This window comes from Ascaphus truei, chromosome 5, assembly GCF_040206685.1.
Source record: "Ascaphus truei isolate aAscTru1 chromosome 5, aAscTru1.hap1, whole genome shotgun sequence".
NCBI classification, from domain to species: domain Eukaryota; kingdom Metazoa; phylum Chordata; class Amphibia; order Anura; family Ascaphidae; genus Ascaphus; species Ascaphus truei.
Window position 1 is genome coordinate 140,891,976 of NC_134487.1, and position 17,920 is coordinate 140,909,895.

General features: G+C 43.3%; 1 protein-coding gene across 1 annotated transcript in view; it reads left to right on the forward strand.

Annotated features, from left to right (window-relative positions):
• SH3PXD2B (SH3 and PX domains 2B) overlaps positions 1 to 17,920 on the forward strand; it is a 133,278-nt gene that overhangs the window by 81,388 nt on the left and 33,970 nt on the right. The window contains exon 5 of the mRNA XM_075600984.1: positions 5,728 to 5,819. Within this exon, the coding sequence (XP_075457099.1) occupies positions 5,728 to 5,819 (92 nt within the window). The remainder of the gene's footprint in view (positions 1 to 5,727; positions 5,820 to 17,920) is intronic.

Sequence of the window (17,920 nt, forward strand, 5' to 3'; positions counted from 1 at the left end):
TTTCTTCTAACACTTCGTTATGGTCTGCTATTGAACTCTGGGCGCTATTCTGAGCTGGGGACCACATTTTTAGAAAATGGGGAAAGTCGGTCCCTATTAACACATCATGTGCCAGTTTGGGTACAACACCCACCTTGAAATCTAAAGAACCAAATTCTGTTTCAAAAAAAACATCAACAGTGGAATATTCATGATTATCCCCATGTATACAACAAATTGCCACTCTTTGTGAACTGTTTACCTGTTTCTTCTTAATGGGCAATAGGTATTCGGACACTAGTGTGACCATACTCCCAGAGTCAAGAAGTGCCCGAACCCTCTTACCATTAACCTTTACAAATGCCCACAGATGGTTATTCAAGGGGTCCTCTGGGCTAGGGCCCATACATTGGGACAACAGCGAATAAGGTTCCACGCTGTTGCATTGCATGGGCTCCTCATTTAGTGGGCAGATTTTTGCTGTGTGGCCCCTCTCATGACAATTTACACATTTAGGTACATAGTCTGTGTCCCACTTAGAGCCTTTTCCCGACTCCCCATGTTGGCTATTGCCCTTAGTGTGCGAACCACTGTTGCTGGTGCTGCGTGAAGGTGGTCGCCGCTCTTCAGCTCCCCTTAACCCCGGTACCCTTTTACCGTCTCTGGAAGAGTCCTGGAACCTCGGGTAGTGGGGTTGCTCCACGACTGTGGGTTGCGGGTGCTCTCCTGCTGCATTGTACCTTTCTACGAGGGCCACAAGCTCATCCGCATTGTGGGGGTCACTCCGACTGACCCAATGGCGTAAGGCAGAGGGAAGTTTCCTCAAGAACTGGTCCATGACCAACCGTTCCACGATGTGGCTTGCTGAGTTGATCTCGGGTTGTAGCCACTTCCGGGCGAGGTGGATGAGGTCATACATCTGGCTTCGGGTGGCTTTATCCATCGTGAAGGACCATGCGTGAAACCTTTGGGCGCGAACAGCCGTGGTTACGCCGAGGCGGGCGAGGATCTCGAACTTCAATTTGGCATAGACGTTAGCTTCGGCTGGCTCTAGATCAAAGTAAGCCTTCTGGGGTTCGCCGCTTAGGAAGGGTGCGATTAGACCAGCCCACTCAGCTTCTGGCCATCCCTCTCTCTGTGCCGTGCGTTCAAACGTGAGAAGATAGGCTTCCACATCATCCGAGGGTCCCATCTTCTGAAGGTAGTGGCTTGCCCTGGTCATTTTCGGAACTGGGGCTGCCGCTGCCAGTGGAAGGTTACTGATAGTCTCCCTCAGGATCTCGAGTTCCTGCTGTAAGCCCTGAGCGAACCGCTGTTGCTCCTCTTTCAGCAAGCGGTTTGTCTCTTGTTGGTTTGCATTCGCCTGTTGCAGGGCTTCATTCGCGTCTCTCTGGACAGCGACATTGCGTACCAGCGCACTCACCACGTCTTCCATCTTGTTTGGAGAGAGAGAAAAAAAAAACTTTTTTTTTTTTTTTTCTTTAAAGTTCTTTAACCCCCAGACCTTTTAGTGTTCTGCCCGCATTCTCCACCATATGTGACAAACGGCTTACTCCGGGGCTCCGCCGTCTGTCCGGGACTGTTAGAACACGGTCTTTTAGGGTAGGTTAAATGATGAGACGTCACGTACTGTTCCTTTAAACAGGCTATGCCTGGTTTATTCAGTCCCAGGCACTGAGACTGCCACAGTTTAAACAGAAAACAAAGCCAAACAAAAAGCTGCTCGTCTGAGCGATAACTTAAACTTAGATGTCCCTGACTCAGAGTTGGAAGTGGCTTGTCCACTTCCACCAACAAAATAAGTACCTTTGCAGTCTTTAGACAAACTAACAGAATGAATGAAGCGATTTGGGAAAGAGGCTTTCTCACCCCTCTGCAGTTCAGCAGCCTTCCAGGCTCTTGGGCGGGGGCCCAGAGGAAACAGGAAACAGGTCTTATATACCTGAACTCTAATCAGCATGACAGGTGACAGAAAACAGGCAGCAGACAAACTGTGGAATGGAGTGCCTGTACCACGAGGCTGCCCTGTTCAGCTTAGACAGGACAGAAACTGTTCAGTATCCTGGGAGCCCTGTATATGGAGTTTATTACCAACCCCTGGTTTCTGTCACAATATATATATATATATATATATATAATATATATATATATATATGTGTGTGTGTATGTATATATATATGTATACGTATGTGTGTGTGTGTATATATATTTATATATATATATATATGTATGTGTGTATATGTATATATATATATGTGTATATGTATATATATTCACAATCACCCAGGAAATACTGGATGAGGGGATTTTAATGGCAGTGAGGTGCAGAGAGAGAATTACATGTGTTAATGTCATATTTAATGTAAAAATAATAAACATATGTATACACTGTACTAAACTCTAAGGATGTCTGTACATCCCTCTGTCATAGGCTGTACAGTGTGGCATAATTATCTCTCCCCCTATCTGATAGGCTGAATGGCCTCTCACTGACGTAAGGACAGCCGATGCGTTTGAGAGGAGGGAGTGTAATGTACAGAGAGCGGAGCAGACACCGGCTTCGGCCCCAGTATTTACTGCTGCACATGCGACTGGTGACCTGGCGGCATGTGCACAGTAAAAAGTCGCCATCGGCGGTCTGTAGTGGAGCGATGGGATGCACGGGGCAGGGGGCGCAGCCATGGTGGGACATATCTGCCCTTACATTGGCTGCCTGCCGACCACGTTGTCGCTGCACAGGAAGACAAAATTCTTGTCTTCCCTGCCAGCGTACATGTCCCAAAGCGCGCCCACACACACGGCCACTGGGGCCTGCCCCATAGAGGGCTGTGCTGTGGTTTGTGGCGTGCACGCCGGAGCACGTGCCACAGCGGCCACTGGGGACCTGGCCTAAGGCAGGGAGTGCAAAGAGAGGGGAGGAGAGAGTCTAAGGCCTCGGACATGTTGCCTGCTTGCTTGCGGAAGCGTGCTGACGCGCGCTCCCGCTTAGCACTGAGCCCCTACAGCCGCAATTAGAGCGGCTTTAGTAGGGGCTCACCTGCGCTTCCGCGCGCTTGCAGATGCGCAGGTCTTAGGGGAATTTAAAATTCCCCAGCTTGCCAGCGAGACAGGCCGGTCACGTGAGCGGTTCTCCCAATGAGGGCGAACCAGCTCCGTGACGTCACTGGCCCGCCCCCGGCCAGTGACGCGCCCGCCCCCGGACCGCCCCCTGACGGCCTGCTGAGAGTGCGTGCGGTAAGCAACCGCAACGCCAGCCCTGAGCCTCAGCGCGCCTCAGCACACCAGCGGTAAGCGTGTCCGAGGCCTAAAGAGAAGCAGGGTATGATGGATGAGAGAGTAAGGTGGGAAGAGGGGACAAGGGACAGCAAGGCATTATAAGAAGGGGTGAAAACAAAGAGTAATGTTTAATTGGTAACCTTTCAGATCTCCTAGATCAGCGTTTGTTACACTGCGTACAGCTAGTTGTGTAGAATACTTACAGCAACATATAATGATATCAATAACAATGTAGGAAATTGATGCAGCTGTACATGGCTAGCATAATGAAGTACGGTAATGTTAATGAAGAAAATTGTTGGGTGTAATTACAGCAGTTTACCTATAGAAGTTAATCAGCCACACTCGCTATATTAGTTCAACGTATTGTTGATGTGAGCTCTCATTATATTTCACTTTCTGGCACATTGTTTGGACATAATAATTTTATTCGATAATGCAGTCTATATGATGTTGATATATCCAGCAGCTTTAGATGTTAGTGATGTTCGAATTACTGTAGAAAGAACATATTCTGCAGTAATTTTCAAATTGAGATCTGTCTCTTTAATGCTATGTGAAACTGATGATTCACATAACTTGCAGCTTCGCACATGGTCTGGATGTGATTAACTTCAACTTGAAGGATGACCTAACTAGCGCATCGTTAAATAGCCACGTTTACTGCAAGGGAGTTCTGTGGATCTGGGCCTGAGCCACTCGGCATAAACAAGACTTCACCTGACATGCCACTGCTAAGGCCGTCTTTGACAGCCTGCTCCAATGCAGTCTGTTGTCTCTACCCAGCTATTGCAATGAGCCAGGGGTCTGCTGGGGCCAAACTATACTTGACCTACACTTGGACTGGGATTGCGATACCAAGTGTCAGCACACACCGGATGAGAATTGCCGATCATAAAGTATACTCTAACTTTCTTACAAACACGCCTATTGTTTAGTTCATGGGTAAGGTATTGATCAGTCAAATGAAGAAGAAAAAAACACTTAATCCAAGCCAGTCCTATTAATCTATTTCTAGATTAAGAACAATCCTGGTGGTAATCGGAATAAAATAACTTGAATGTGATTGCTGATATTGATTACCATTCCACTTCATTAATCAGGATACTTGAACCTAGTTAGGATTCGTCAGTATTCAATACTTCATCAGGGAACTTTCAAAACCCATGGTGGAGGGATTAAAATTTGTTTTTTTTTGTTTGTTGAATCTGTTCCTAATGTCTGAACCGTGTATTGGAGAAACATTAACTATTCGTTTTTTTAATTAAAGTTTTTTTTATTTTTCATTTCTTTTCCCACTTGTATATTTTGTGCAACACTTTAAGTACAGGATGCTTACAAAATAAGTGTGGGCTTTTCTATACCCATTTCCTTAATTTAGATTACACACACACACCCACCCACCATGCATTTCAATGGGTCAGTAGAGAGCCATATTTATGAACCTGTGCTGGAAGGTGTGGAGTAGTAGCAGCGCTTAGTAAATGGAGCCCTAAATAGCACAGTGTACATTTATTCGATCTATCTCAATCGCTGTGCGTGATTTTTATATAAGGAAATAAAACTGTACTACTGTAGTTGAGTCAGATTTAGTGTGAATGAGTCTTTCACCATGTCTGCTTCCCCTCTTGCACCCAGGGGATTGAATTAATGTATCCATCCATTTACAAGAGTGTGTGTCTGTGCTTCCCTTCTATTGATGTCTTATTATTATCCTGACTTTGTTATCATGAAATCATTCTCCTGTGTTTTTCACTCTAAACTCTGGGTCATAATGCTTCCGGCAATCGGAAGATGCAGGTGGGTGAGAGGGAGGAAGGAGACATATCAGGAGGGGTGTTATAGTACCCACCATTCCTTGCAGCTGTCGTGATAACGATGGCCGACAGTGCGTTGAAACTTAAAAGTGTAGATAGAAAATAATAGCCACAGCAAAGATACTTAAAGTCTACTTATGGGACTAGTTCAAGAGAAAGATCTATTAAACCAGTATTAGCTAGTGGCATATCTTATTTTTCCAACACTGCAATTTTTAGTAAACTGGTTCTCAAACGCTACCAATCTTATGTTCATTAAACTTTGGGGGGGGAAACCACCAGCTCCCAAATCTCCACAACTCTTCAAAATATCAACCTAATTTTCTTTTTCGGATCAAAAGCCACCAGGGAATTCTGGGACTTCACAGAAGGACTCCCTGGCCCAGTATTTAAAAGCCGATGCCCCCTCCCCCACCCCCTTTAGTTTCAAAAGGTACCATTTTGTAACCTTTCAATATTTTGGGAGAGCCTCATACATCCTAACTTCTATGTTATGCAGCACCACTTTGTGACTTTTAGGTCAGTGTGTACTAGGCCATGCAGCACTCAAGGGGTTAAATAGAAATGGACAATGGACACCGCTATGTCAGGATGACCGTGCTGACATAATACCTGGCTGCTAATGATGCTCTGTAATGTTCTTCTTCCACTTCAGGCCCTTATCCGGTTGCCTCCGTATATCTCTCAGTGTGATGATGTTCTGCAGTTCTTTGAGGCCAGATTGGAAGACTTCAACCCACCCAAAGAGTAAGTAGCAAGACTAGACAATAGTAAAGTGAGTGTAGTGCTCAACAATTAGACCTGGTTCCGTCTGTAGAGAATATATGAATGAGTATCCAGATGAAGATGGAGTGTCCACAGTATAACAATATAATTGCGCTGGAGGGGATAAATGTCTAGTGGAGTCCACATGACACCCACATCAATTGACACTTCAATAAACACCCAACCAGAATATAGATATATGTGAAATAATGTCCGTTGTGTACATGATATATCATAAGGCACTGCGGCTCTTTACCTGTACACTCCAAGGGACACTCCCATCGTCTGTGGCGTGCAGTCCACCCAGGTGTAGATTCAGAATTGGGGTAGATGTAGATAGAGCAAAGCCAGGGAAATCCTGCTTCTGGTATCCAGAGAAGGGAAAAAATAGCCAGGCAACTCCAAACTAAATAAATGATCAATTTATTGCAAGCTAGAGATACAATAAAAACGGACTACATGAACGCACCTACGCGTTTCATGCAACAGCACTTTTATCACCTTGATAAAGTACTGTTGCATGAAACGCGTAGGTGCGTTCATGTAGTCCGTTTTTATAGTATCTCTAGCTTGCAATAAATTGATCCCTGGCTGTGCTCTATCTACATCTACCACAATTCTGAAGTAGCAAGACTAGACTGACTGGCTTCTGTAATCATTAAACTCTAGCGCCACATACTGTACTTCCACTCATCCTGATCTCATACTGCACTTTGTGAATTGCGAAAACATGGCGCCGTTATATTGATGTAAAATAACAGCTCTCATTGTGAATATTCGCAAATATAACTTGAATCTATCGCTGGTTACTGGAATAGCTTGAGCATTCTTTAAAATACAGGACAGCCCTTACCTAGCCCCTAGTGACAGCAGCGTGTTTTACATCTTCTGATATCTGCAGTTGTGCTGTTCGAATGTAAGCTTTTGGGCCAGCATTGAAAAACATGTATTACAAGCTATGAAACGGTTGTTAATGTGGTGAAAGGGGTGAATGCTTTCACTTTGTTGCAATGGCAACCTATAGTTAAAGCGCATAGGAGCAGGGTTCCCTTTGTGTATGCGCTATGCAAGACATTGAGATAGATATTTCAAAATAGGGGGTTTAATAGTATAACCCCCCCTGTTGTGATCGTCAAACGACGCTTTATATAATATCCTTATCTGTTAAATACAGCAACAGTTACTCGTGGGTGTCCAGTGTATGTAGCTCTTTCAGTCCAAGTAACATTTAGAGCAGCACAGCATCATTGCTCAGGTGACATTTTATTTATATATTTAAAATCTGAGATTCCCTTTTCTTAAACAGCTGAGTGCATCCATCAATCAAGTGTCATGGATGCCCTGTACTGTGAGAGGCGTGTGGGTATTGGAGGTGGTGAAAGCTTCCTAAAAGTTTACAAATTTGAGGAGGACGTTAGCAGTTGATGAATAAATGTAATATATGAATCTTTGCGCCCCCCCCCCCCCCAAATAAACATGTTTGTATATAGGTTAATGCCCAGGGCTGGCGTATACTGGTGAATTGAGTGAATATTTGCATAAATAAATCCAGAAGTGGCCATTTTTGACCATGCTATTATATGAGTTAAACTTTTATAGTTTCTGGGAGGGATTGGTGGTTTATTGTCAGCTAAAAGAGGCCACTTTTTACATACAGTATTATTTAAATGTTGCTGTGATGGGGAAAAGCTTTGCCACCAAACAGGCCAAGGTTTAATTCTGCATCCAAAATCTGCACAGATTGGTGCATTATTTAAAGTACACAAACACCAAACAGTGACCAGACCGTATAATGCTGCATATGTTGCTGTTTGCCTGTTTTGATCTAGACTTCTACCATAGAGTTTTTCTTTAGAAACCTTTAATTCTTCCAAATGTATTCAATGTGAATGTCCGACTGTCTCATTCATCCTGTGGTTTCACCTACCTTTCACAATCATTTCCTAATACTGCATCTATATCCCGTCTGTGGTGCCTCTTTGAAACTCCACTCATTGCTAAATGCTTTTTGAATGACATATTACATAGCCCAAATGGAATAATTGTTTGAGACGTTGGATGACGTGTGTGTGTGTGTGTATGTGTATGTTGTACACCAAGTTATATATAGACATTGTTTGTAAGGAAGTTCCTTGGTGGTGAGAACTAAAGTCTACAAAATGATGGTCAAATCAGACGAGTGTTCTTTATTCAAACTGGTGAGACATCCTCTCCACCTCATAGTGAGTTGGTGGGTTGGGTCTTAAAAGTGCAGTCCTGTCCAAAATCAGCTTTGCTGCTGCCTGTGGTCATCTAATAGGAATTCGCAACGTCATCTGCGGTTTGGGTGCCATTTTGTTTCCCTAAAATTGGAGTCGGACACAGCATTGAACACTTTTGGTATGTCTAGGAACCAGGCGTTCCCCTGGAGCTGAAAAGGAGCAGTTTAACTCCGATGGATCCCGTGATTCAAATTCCGTTTTCAGTTTCCAAAACAAAACTAAAAGCTTCCGGGATTGCCACTTTTTAATGGAGCAACCCATTACATATTTTCTTATTTTCTTTTGTCATTTTTGTTAATGCAAGGTTGTAGCAGGGGGTCTCTGGAGCTGAACCCCATCAATTTTAGCTCTGGGACCCCCTTCTCACAGAGATACTTGCTTCCTAAGGGGGGTGCCGGTATCTCCTCTGGTTTTCTGCAGTTTAAAGCCCTGTCACATGGGCCAATAGTAATTCCCACCGGGAGATATCACAGCTTCCTATTGGCCCGCAGGACCCATAGCTTTGAAAATCAGCCATAATGTGAACCCTGGAGTGGCTACCGGCACCTACTACAGAGGTAAGTATCTTCGGAAGCAGGGGGTCCCTGAAGCTGAAATGAATGGGGTTCAGCTCTGGAGACCCCCTGCTTCAATCCTGTATAAAAAAAATTGAAGGGGGAAAAAAAATACCCGGCATGGATTGCCTCTTTAAGGGAAACTTTTTAGGTTTGAATTGCCTTTCCAAGAACTCAGTTTGTTTCATCCTCACGGTTTTATGTCTCTCCTACCCCAGTGAGGCCAGTGACATCATCTGGCTGGAATGATCAGTGCATCGGTTTCCATTTGTCATGTTGTCCTATCCAAAGGGCAGCCGGGTTTTTAAGGCTGTATCATATGTAGGAAGTTGTATTCTTTCTGGCCCTCTGTTTTCGTGGGTAAAACCCTTTTCAAATGTCTTCTCACTCCACAGAAACCTACCCTACTTGTCCTATGATTTTGAAATTAAATATCTTCCTGCATCATACATACTTTTATACTAACCAACCATTTTTTGTATATAACAATAAAATGGGGGAACAGTCCAGTTGCTTTCTTTGGAATTTATTCTTTATTTTTTCCCCAACCAGTTTCATCCCAGTTTTACAAATTGACCCCTTAGCGTCTGTAAGATGAGTTGATTACCTGCTGCTTTTACGTGATCATTGTTCAACAATCAGACTGCATAATATATATATTTGTAACATACCAAGCACTTTTGTTTGACCGGCCATAGCACTGATATTGCAGCCATGCTGTAGTGGCTGAGGCTCTGAAAAGATGAGGTATATGCTGCACACCAATACAAAATAACAGCTGATACTTATACCGGTGTTCTCTTCTCAAAGGGGAAGGAAGACCCGCTGCGATCCAAATGCAAAATACAAAGCAGAAGAAGAGTAGAGGTTCCACGGATTTTGCAAAAAAACCCCTAATTTATTTAGCCAAGGTTATCGAACATTTCGGCCATCTTGGCAGCCTTTGTCAAGGAATGGCATGAAAGCGGCCGAAATGTTGGATAACCGTGGCTAAATAAATAATTATTATTTTATTTATTTTTTGCCAAAAGCCTCTACTCTTCTTCTGCTTTGAGGCTCTGTAAAAACACACTAGAATAAAAATCACCAAATATCCGTCTCGTATTCAGAGGGAGACCAAACAATTTTAATTGCACAACTCCCGGTCTTGCATTGCCCAGTCTTACGACATGCGTTCCTGACCACAGAATACTTGGAAACAACAACTCCAGATAGGACAAATCATAAACAAGATTAAATGCATTCTCCTCATCCTTGGTTCCCAGCCAGCACCTACACTTCCATTTTAGTCTGTCCAGTGATTGAGAAATAGCTGTTTTTGAAGCTCTCTAGTATTTGAGTACTGCTGGTGTTTTTGTAACTGCACAGGAAGTGGTTTGTCACTTGCTGACATTATTGGAGCCAAATGTATCATTATAAAAAAATGAAATAAACATTACTCATCCCAATCAGGTTTAGCCTTCATCCACAGTTTGTGGAAACATTACTTCCTGTTATAGAAAGAAAGGACGTTATGTTCGTTTTGAATGGTAATGGTCATGTGTACATCTAGTCTCCCATTAGCTCTGTGATAAACTACGTTGCTTCTTTGATACGTCCTATCATTCATTTCATACGTTATTGCCAAAGGCGAAAGGCCTCCCAAGAATAAAACAAATGGTAGGATTTGAAGCTAAAAGTTTGTCCCATTATACTCTTCAGTAGCATAGCACTGATATTGCAGCATTGAACAACCTAAAATAATAAAGGCAAATTATAATCTGTTTGGAGCCGGAGACATGATTCTCTGAGAAGAGTTAAGCTCCAATCTAATTGGGGCAAAAATATTCTCCAGCACAGGAAAGTAGTTTTACAGCATTTTGTATAAGGGTGATAGGAAGTTATAGGTAGAGTTACATTTTCAATAGTGGCCAAGGCTGGAATGAAACCAGCAAGCTTGTGTATGCATGTCCAGCACCTTAACCACCCTGCCACGCCCCTCCCTTCATTAGTAATAATGAAAACACCAGGTTATTTCTTTTCTGCATTTGTTCTTGATTTGTATGTTTGAGTCTAGGGATAAACTAACAGACTTTGTGTCATCAAGCTGTGCTTTGACAGATGACCGACCTTGCTTAGCCACCCATGCTATGACTTTGCTGGCTACAAAGAGAAACTCAACAACATCTCCTGCAGTGCAGCGATGACACCTCCATGCCCTGTTTTACGTTGTGTGTTTTTCTTCGACGCTTGTTCCTCTCCTCCGGCCCCACCAGTAACTTGGTTTTGATTAGCCTGAGTGCTCTGAAGAGCAGAGTTCATTACCAAAGAGCTGTGACCGGCATGTTTGATTTTCAATCAATCTGGATCTGCTGCTCAGGAGACAACCTCTCCCGTTTGAAATCTTTCATCAGTAACTGAGACCATGATTCGGACTGAGATCAGCAGACGTGACGGTGCAGCTCATGTCCATTTACAGTCTTCCTGGAATCTGCAGTCTCTGTCTTCTTGTGATAATTCTTACCTCTGAGGAATAACCAATTGGTCAGCAAAGCTGATATAATAGCATTTTTTCAATGAATACTCCTGACAATATGTATAGATTTCTGGGGTACATTTTTTGGTGGCTGAGGCACTTGGATGTAAATTGATTTGCCCAAGGTCACCGAGAGCTGACACTTGGACTTATGCTGGTGTTACCCACCTCAAGGGCAGCGCCAAAGTCCTTGATGTTGTCCACTAAGATGCTTCCCTGTGTTAATTATTTGCTGCTACAATTGCCTTACATACTGTTAAACCATTGTCATTGAAGGCATGGTGATTGCTATGGATAGATTGTATCTTTGCTGTTGATATCAGATATTGCACATAACACATCAAACCCAGGAAAGATGCAAAATGCATTGTTTTGTACTTGGATGAAATCTTGTCCCAATATCCAATGTTTCCACTGCAGCCAGGGATTCTGGGTAATGACATGCAAATGAGCAATGTGTGTCACTTTTTGCTTCTTAGGCTGCGTTTATAGTAGGCTTGCGTGTGTGACGGAGCACCTGGCGTCGCGCGTGCCTGTCGGCCGAGTAATGTGTGCACTTTTAGATGGAGGCATGGTGGACACGTCACCTGGCTGGTTTGCCGTGATTGCGGAACCGCTCACGTGACGCGGCCATCGTGTGAAAAGACAAAATTATTTAGTCTTTTCAAAAATCTGCCGCGTGGCTGCTCTTGCCCGCGCGCACTATGGCCAGCCCGATAGAGCTGCAGCACTTTGTTCCCCCAGTGTGTGAAATCACACATGCCATCTCGCACACTATAATCGCGGCCTTATCCATTTTAGCATGGATCCAAGTTACAATACGTGAGAAGCAAAAAGTGACACACTGTATTTGTGTGTGCCACAGCAAGGTGCCAGCAGGGAGCATTAATACCTGCTACATCTGTATGTATGCTGGGCATATTACTGCCTTTCTTAAAGTATATTTACATTTCACTGCAAGCTGCATTGGCCTTTCCAAGATCCCTGTCATCCTTCATTGCAAGCCTGAATGTGAATTCATTATCTGCAATTAGGAATGCTAATTCAAAGAACAGACTTTGAGCTTCTTCTTTGGCAGAGCACGGTTTAAACCATTTGCATTTGCCTTTGGCATACAGTCAGGGGATTGAGAAGCTCCAAAAGAGCAACATGCAGAACAAAGTAAATGGCTGCATTAGAGGAGAGGTGGTCAAGGGCGTAAGATGAAGAAGTGACAATATATTAATCAAAGAGATTGGTGCTAAAAAAAAAGACTGTGTGTTAGCACTGCAGCAAGGTTGGCAGATGTTCCACAGTTCTTGTTTTGGCTCTTATGTGGTCTCTCTGAAGTTAGGAGGGTCTCCAAGAATTAGAGAGAAGACTGCATTTTAGGAATCACGAACAATCCATTGATGTTGGAATCCCACAATGGATTTCAACATTTCAAGAACTGTAGAACCTTTTTAAAATGTTTTCCTGCTCTACAGAATCTTACATCACACGCACTTGTATTGTTACCTATTTTGAGAACCCGTTGACACAATTTTTTAAGTAATTCTATTCAAAAAGTCAAGCCAAGAGAAATGATGGGGGCTCAAAAAGTAAAAACAACTGCCATTGCATGGTTTCCATTTGCAGAACTGTGGCTGATGCCACTCATCAATGCAGATTATGGAAATATAGAGGCGTGTGAAACTATGCAGCGAGTAAAGTAGCATTGTGGCTAACCATCTCACAGGTGTGATCATTTGAATAAAAGGATAGATAACAGCAGCATCGCTAATTGTAAGTTCTTGGCTCTGAAATGTAGGTGTAGAAACACAGCCACAAAATCAAAGTGTAGAGCAGTATGCCACATTAGAAGGTGCAAGGTTGTTGGATGCTAAGAAAAGTGAAATAAAGTGCTCAATGTAGAATTTGGTATACCTCACTATATAAATATGCACTTTGGGTAACTGCAATAACGTGTCCTGCAAGCAACCTTCAAAGTGCAAGCAGTTGCACCTGAAGCAAAATACTGTCGGAGAAACATTCCTTGATGCATTGACACGGAGAAGACATGGTCAATAGGCCGGTGTACGGTATGTCCTAATCTTATGGCAGAGGGGAGTTCTGTGCCTTCATAAATACACTTCTTTTAACCCTTCTCAACATTGATGCCTGGTGCCATTGGCTACCAACCCAATGTAGGCTGTCACACGGCTGCAAGCTGACTTCCATTCTCTCATGGTTTAGTCAACCTTATTTTACCAGAAGTTATATTTTGAGAAATTTCTCATGTTCAGGTATTACCTGGAATAAAAAACCGGGTCACGCTTCGCAGTGTACACATTCACATCTGTTTATTTGTGTGTTCCTACAGAGGAACATGTACAGTATTAATGACAGTGCTGGAAATCAAAAGCTTTCAGCCATATAACAAATTTGTTTCCGTTTTTAACATTGGTTTCATATTTTAAAATATAAAAAATAGCCATTCAAATATAGGCACAAAAATCCAATCCACAAATAGCAGTACAGCAAATACAATCAGATGTAGCCCTGTTTCCCCCAGAACACAGGAATCTACCAATGCTGCTCTTATACCTGTTGGCTCCAGGAGCCTCTGCCACAGAGAGCCTGGGGTGTATACTTACTCTGGTGCAGAGCCTCCACCTGTGAGGGATCCCAGCAGAGCGGAAGCAGCCTCTCACAGGACACAATAATAAACACCCACACAATGCAAAATACAGGGGAGAGAGAGAGAGAGAGGTGTAGAGAGAGAGAGAGAGAGAGAGAGGTGTAGAGAGAGAGAGGTGTAGAGAGAGAGAGGTGTAGAGAGAGAGAGGTGTAGAGAGAGAGAGGTGTAGAGAGAGAGAGGTGTAGAGAGAGAGAGGTGTAGAGAGAGAGAGGTGTAGAGAGAGAGAGGTGTAGAGAGAGAGAGAGAGGTGTAGAGAGAGAGAGAGAGAGAGAGAGAGAGAGAGGTGTAGAGAGAGAGAGAGAGAGAGAGAGGTGTAGAGAGAGAGAGAGAGAGAGGTGTAGAGAGAGAGAGAGAGAGAGGTGTAGAGAGAGAGAGAGAGAGAGAGAGAGAGGTGTAGAGAGAGAGAGAGGTGTAGAGAGAGAGAGAGGTGTAGAGAGAGAGAGAGAGAGGTGTAGAGAGAGAGAGAGAGAGGTGTAGAGAGAGAGAGGGGTGTAGAGAGAGAGAGGTGTGTAGAGAGAGAGAGGTGTAGAGAGAGAGAGAGAGAGAGGTGTAGAGAGAGAGAGAGAGAGAGGTGTAGAGAGAGAGAGAGGAGAGAGAGAGGTGTGTAGAGAGAGAGGTGTGTAGAGAGAGAGGTGTGTAGAGAGAGGTGTGTAGAGAGAGAGAGAGAGAGGTGTGTAGAGAGAGGTGTGTAGAGAGAGAGAGAGAGAGAGAGAGGTGTGTAGAGAGAGGTGTGTAGAGAGAGAGAGAGGTGTGTAGAGAGAGAGAGAGGTGTGTAGAGAGAGGTGTGTAGAGAGAGGTGTGTAGAGAGAGGTGTGTAGAGAGAGAGAGAAAGGTGTGCAGAGAGAGAGGTGTGTAGAGAGAGAGAGAGAGGTGTGTAGAGAGAGGTGTGTAGAGAGAGGTGTGTAGAGAGAGAGAGAAAGGTGTGTAGAGAGAGAGGTGTGTAGAGAGAGAGAGAGAGAGGTAGAACACACACATTGTCTAAACCTGGATGTATAATGCTAGAAAAAGAGTAAGTGCTACAGTATGGTGATCACTGGAAACGGTGTTACTCGTGCATACTCTTAAACGGTCAGTTAAAGATGCTCTATATTGAATAGTGGGAGCCCCTACCTTGGAGATCTTTCGTTCAAAAAGAAGGCAGAGACCATAACGTGTAACCATTAACATGTATGAATGACCGGTAAGGTTGCTGCCATTGAAGGGAGCAAATCCTGTTCAGATCCCATTGTCCGTGGCTTGTGCGCAAGAAACTGCAGCACCATTTAAGGAGAATACAAAAGAAAGGGCAAGTTCATATGTAGCAATAGAGTAGATACTAGGTTTGTAAATATGTCACTAAAATGATAGATCAGAGGTTTATTTTACAAAAACAACTGGCGAGCAGAACAGAACATTACGTACTGTATTTTGGTGGGTATGTCCTTGGTTGCTACTAAAGGATTCTGAATGACTTTGCAATCCATGGCCTGAATTAATGAGACAGGCATTGCCTGGGTTCAATTAACTTAGAGGAAGTGAACATGTTTGAGTCAGCTCCTGCCTCCGTCACCTTGCAGTTTTCTTTCTTTGATTTAAATAAAGTGCATTCCTACATATATTGCGTTTTGGAACACGTATTGAGGGAGAAAGATGTTTGTAGAATACAGCACGTGGTGTGGTCAGAAGAGGGAAAAACTGATTCAAACTGTGATATATCGGGCACTTATTCTGTATGATCTGAAGCCACTTCCCATTGCTGGAGAAAAGTTGAGCTCTATTCATGAATGGAAGTCAAAACCCTGCTAGGGGAAACGGCTTAGCTGCATCTTGAATAAAGACCCTGGGAGAGTTAATCTAGAAAATATGCTATGAGTACAACATACAGACCACAGATTTTCTATTAATGGTGCAAGTGCGTGAAGGACACACGGGGGTCACTTGAGCGATGGAATTGCAACCCTGTCTCTTTTATAGCTCTATTCCAAACCGGGCAGCAAATACAACATCTGGACTAGATAATGTATTACACACAGGGACACTGACGCTGTGTAAAGCTGCCAAATTATTTGCGGTTATCGGGACATATTGAGCCAGGTTCTGTTGACATTTTTTTGCTTTGTTTGAGGACTGAATCGGTCTCTTCAAATGACTTGGAGCCACTTGCTAGTTATAACTGGGCTTGCAACAGATCACCAGGAAATATTTCGCAAACTTTCTCAGCTTCAAAACTGGAAAAAAGTGTAACAAGACAAGCTGCACCACATTTATTACATTCAAAAAATGCCATTGTATCCTGCGGGACCTATTTCTTTCTTTCTAGGGCAGTTTGTTTGCTCCTATTTTTGTCCAGTATTGAAGCAGGGCGACTTTGATAAACAGACCCCATTGCTTTTTTATGAGGTTTTCAGCTGCATTGTAAGCTGCAAGGCTCTCTGCCAGCAAAGGAATGAAAGGTTGACCATTAACGTTTGCAAACTCTTTAAGTTTAGACGACAGACTTACACTTCTATTTTTGTATTTACAGTATATGTAAATGCATTGCTGGCCTGTCTGGCCCGCAGAGGAGTTAAGAAACCTGGGGGAGTAGTGTAAAATATGTTCTTGTTTCCTTGGAATAATAAATAATCTCACTAAAAAAAAAAAGTCCTTTTATTGACGAGTTTTAAAAAAATAATCTAAAAAATACACGTTGATATGTTCAATGAGCGCTGTACTGTAAAGCCTTTTAAAGGGGAAGCTACAGTACATTGAGTGTATTTTGTCTGCAACAGATTGCCTGGGGAGATCATGAGTGGTGTTTTCAATTGAAAACACATGGTGGCCATATTAAGATGGACTTTGCATCTGCCGTGAACGTGGCAGTAATTTTGTGGTCATTGTATAAACACAGGAAACTTTAAAGCAGCAAACTGTGTTGCTCATTCTCTCCCCCCTCCCACCCCCAATACCTGAACCAGGGGGTTCCCCAGAGTGGATTCTGGGTATTTTGATGTTAGGAGAGCCCCACGGTTCTAGAGACATCGCACGTTGTATGTACCAGATGAGAATACTTGTTTGCTGGGAACAATATGGTTACGGAGGTTAGCCAAGCTTGGTATTAATGACCTCAGCTATGTATGACCCCAGTCTTCATTAAAGCTGCGCATAAAACAAAAGATATCGTGAGAAGTGGTACTCCAACCACCAGTTTCAGATAATGAAAAAAGACATTGTAGAGGGACCACCTAATTCTAGCATCAGCAGTCTTGCCAACTTTAATGAATTGCCTTTTATTAAAAAAAAAAAATCAAGATTTTCCATAAAAATGCCATGTTGCCCAGAATCCGCCAAATCTTGGTCTCTGAAGGTTGATAGACCTCGCTGATGTAATTATAGAACATTGCAGTTTATACTATATGCTTCAGCCCTTAGAACATAGAGTACAGTAGTCCTCGTTTTACGACGTTTCGCTTTCCGTCAGACGCGTTTTCCGACGGCGCATAATGCAGTCCAAAAACATTATCCGCTCCGGTTTTCGCGTATCTGACGGAAACCGGCATCGGTTAACATGGGTCCCGCTTTCCGACTCTCATATCCGACGCGGGTTTGCAGGGCGCATTCTGTCGGAAAAGCGAGGACTACCTGTACACGCTATCCTGTCATGGCGCATCTGTCCAATTTCCTTGCCTCCAAGACTCCTGTTAGGACACATTCTACAAGGTAGACTGATGCCATCTGCTGGATTTATATTCTTAGAATAATATTTGAATGCATGTTTGATTTGGAAGAGGCCTGTTTTAGAACAATAAACTTCCATGCTGTGTGAGGTAAGGCATCATAAATGAGTGGCTTTTTGACATGGGGTAGCTTCTTGACCTCTGTCCAGTTAATTTTCCTCCCTGTGTCCTTGGCACCCAAGTTGAAACTTGGCTGTAAACTATTCTAGGACCTCTTTTATGCTATATAAAAAGAACAGTGTGTACACAGAGAGAGCTATGTAAGAAGAATAAATTACTATTATCATGGGAGCACAGAATGACTCTATTTTTAACCCTGAACCTATCTCAAGGTTTGCTCAGATATGAGCTCAATTCTTTTTATGGTGCTATGATCTTGAATGAAATGTTTTTTCTCCA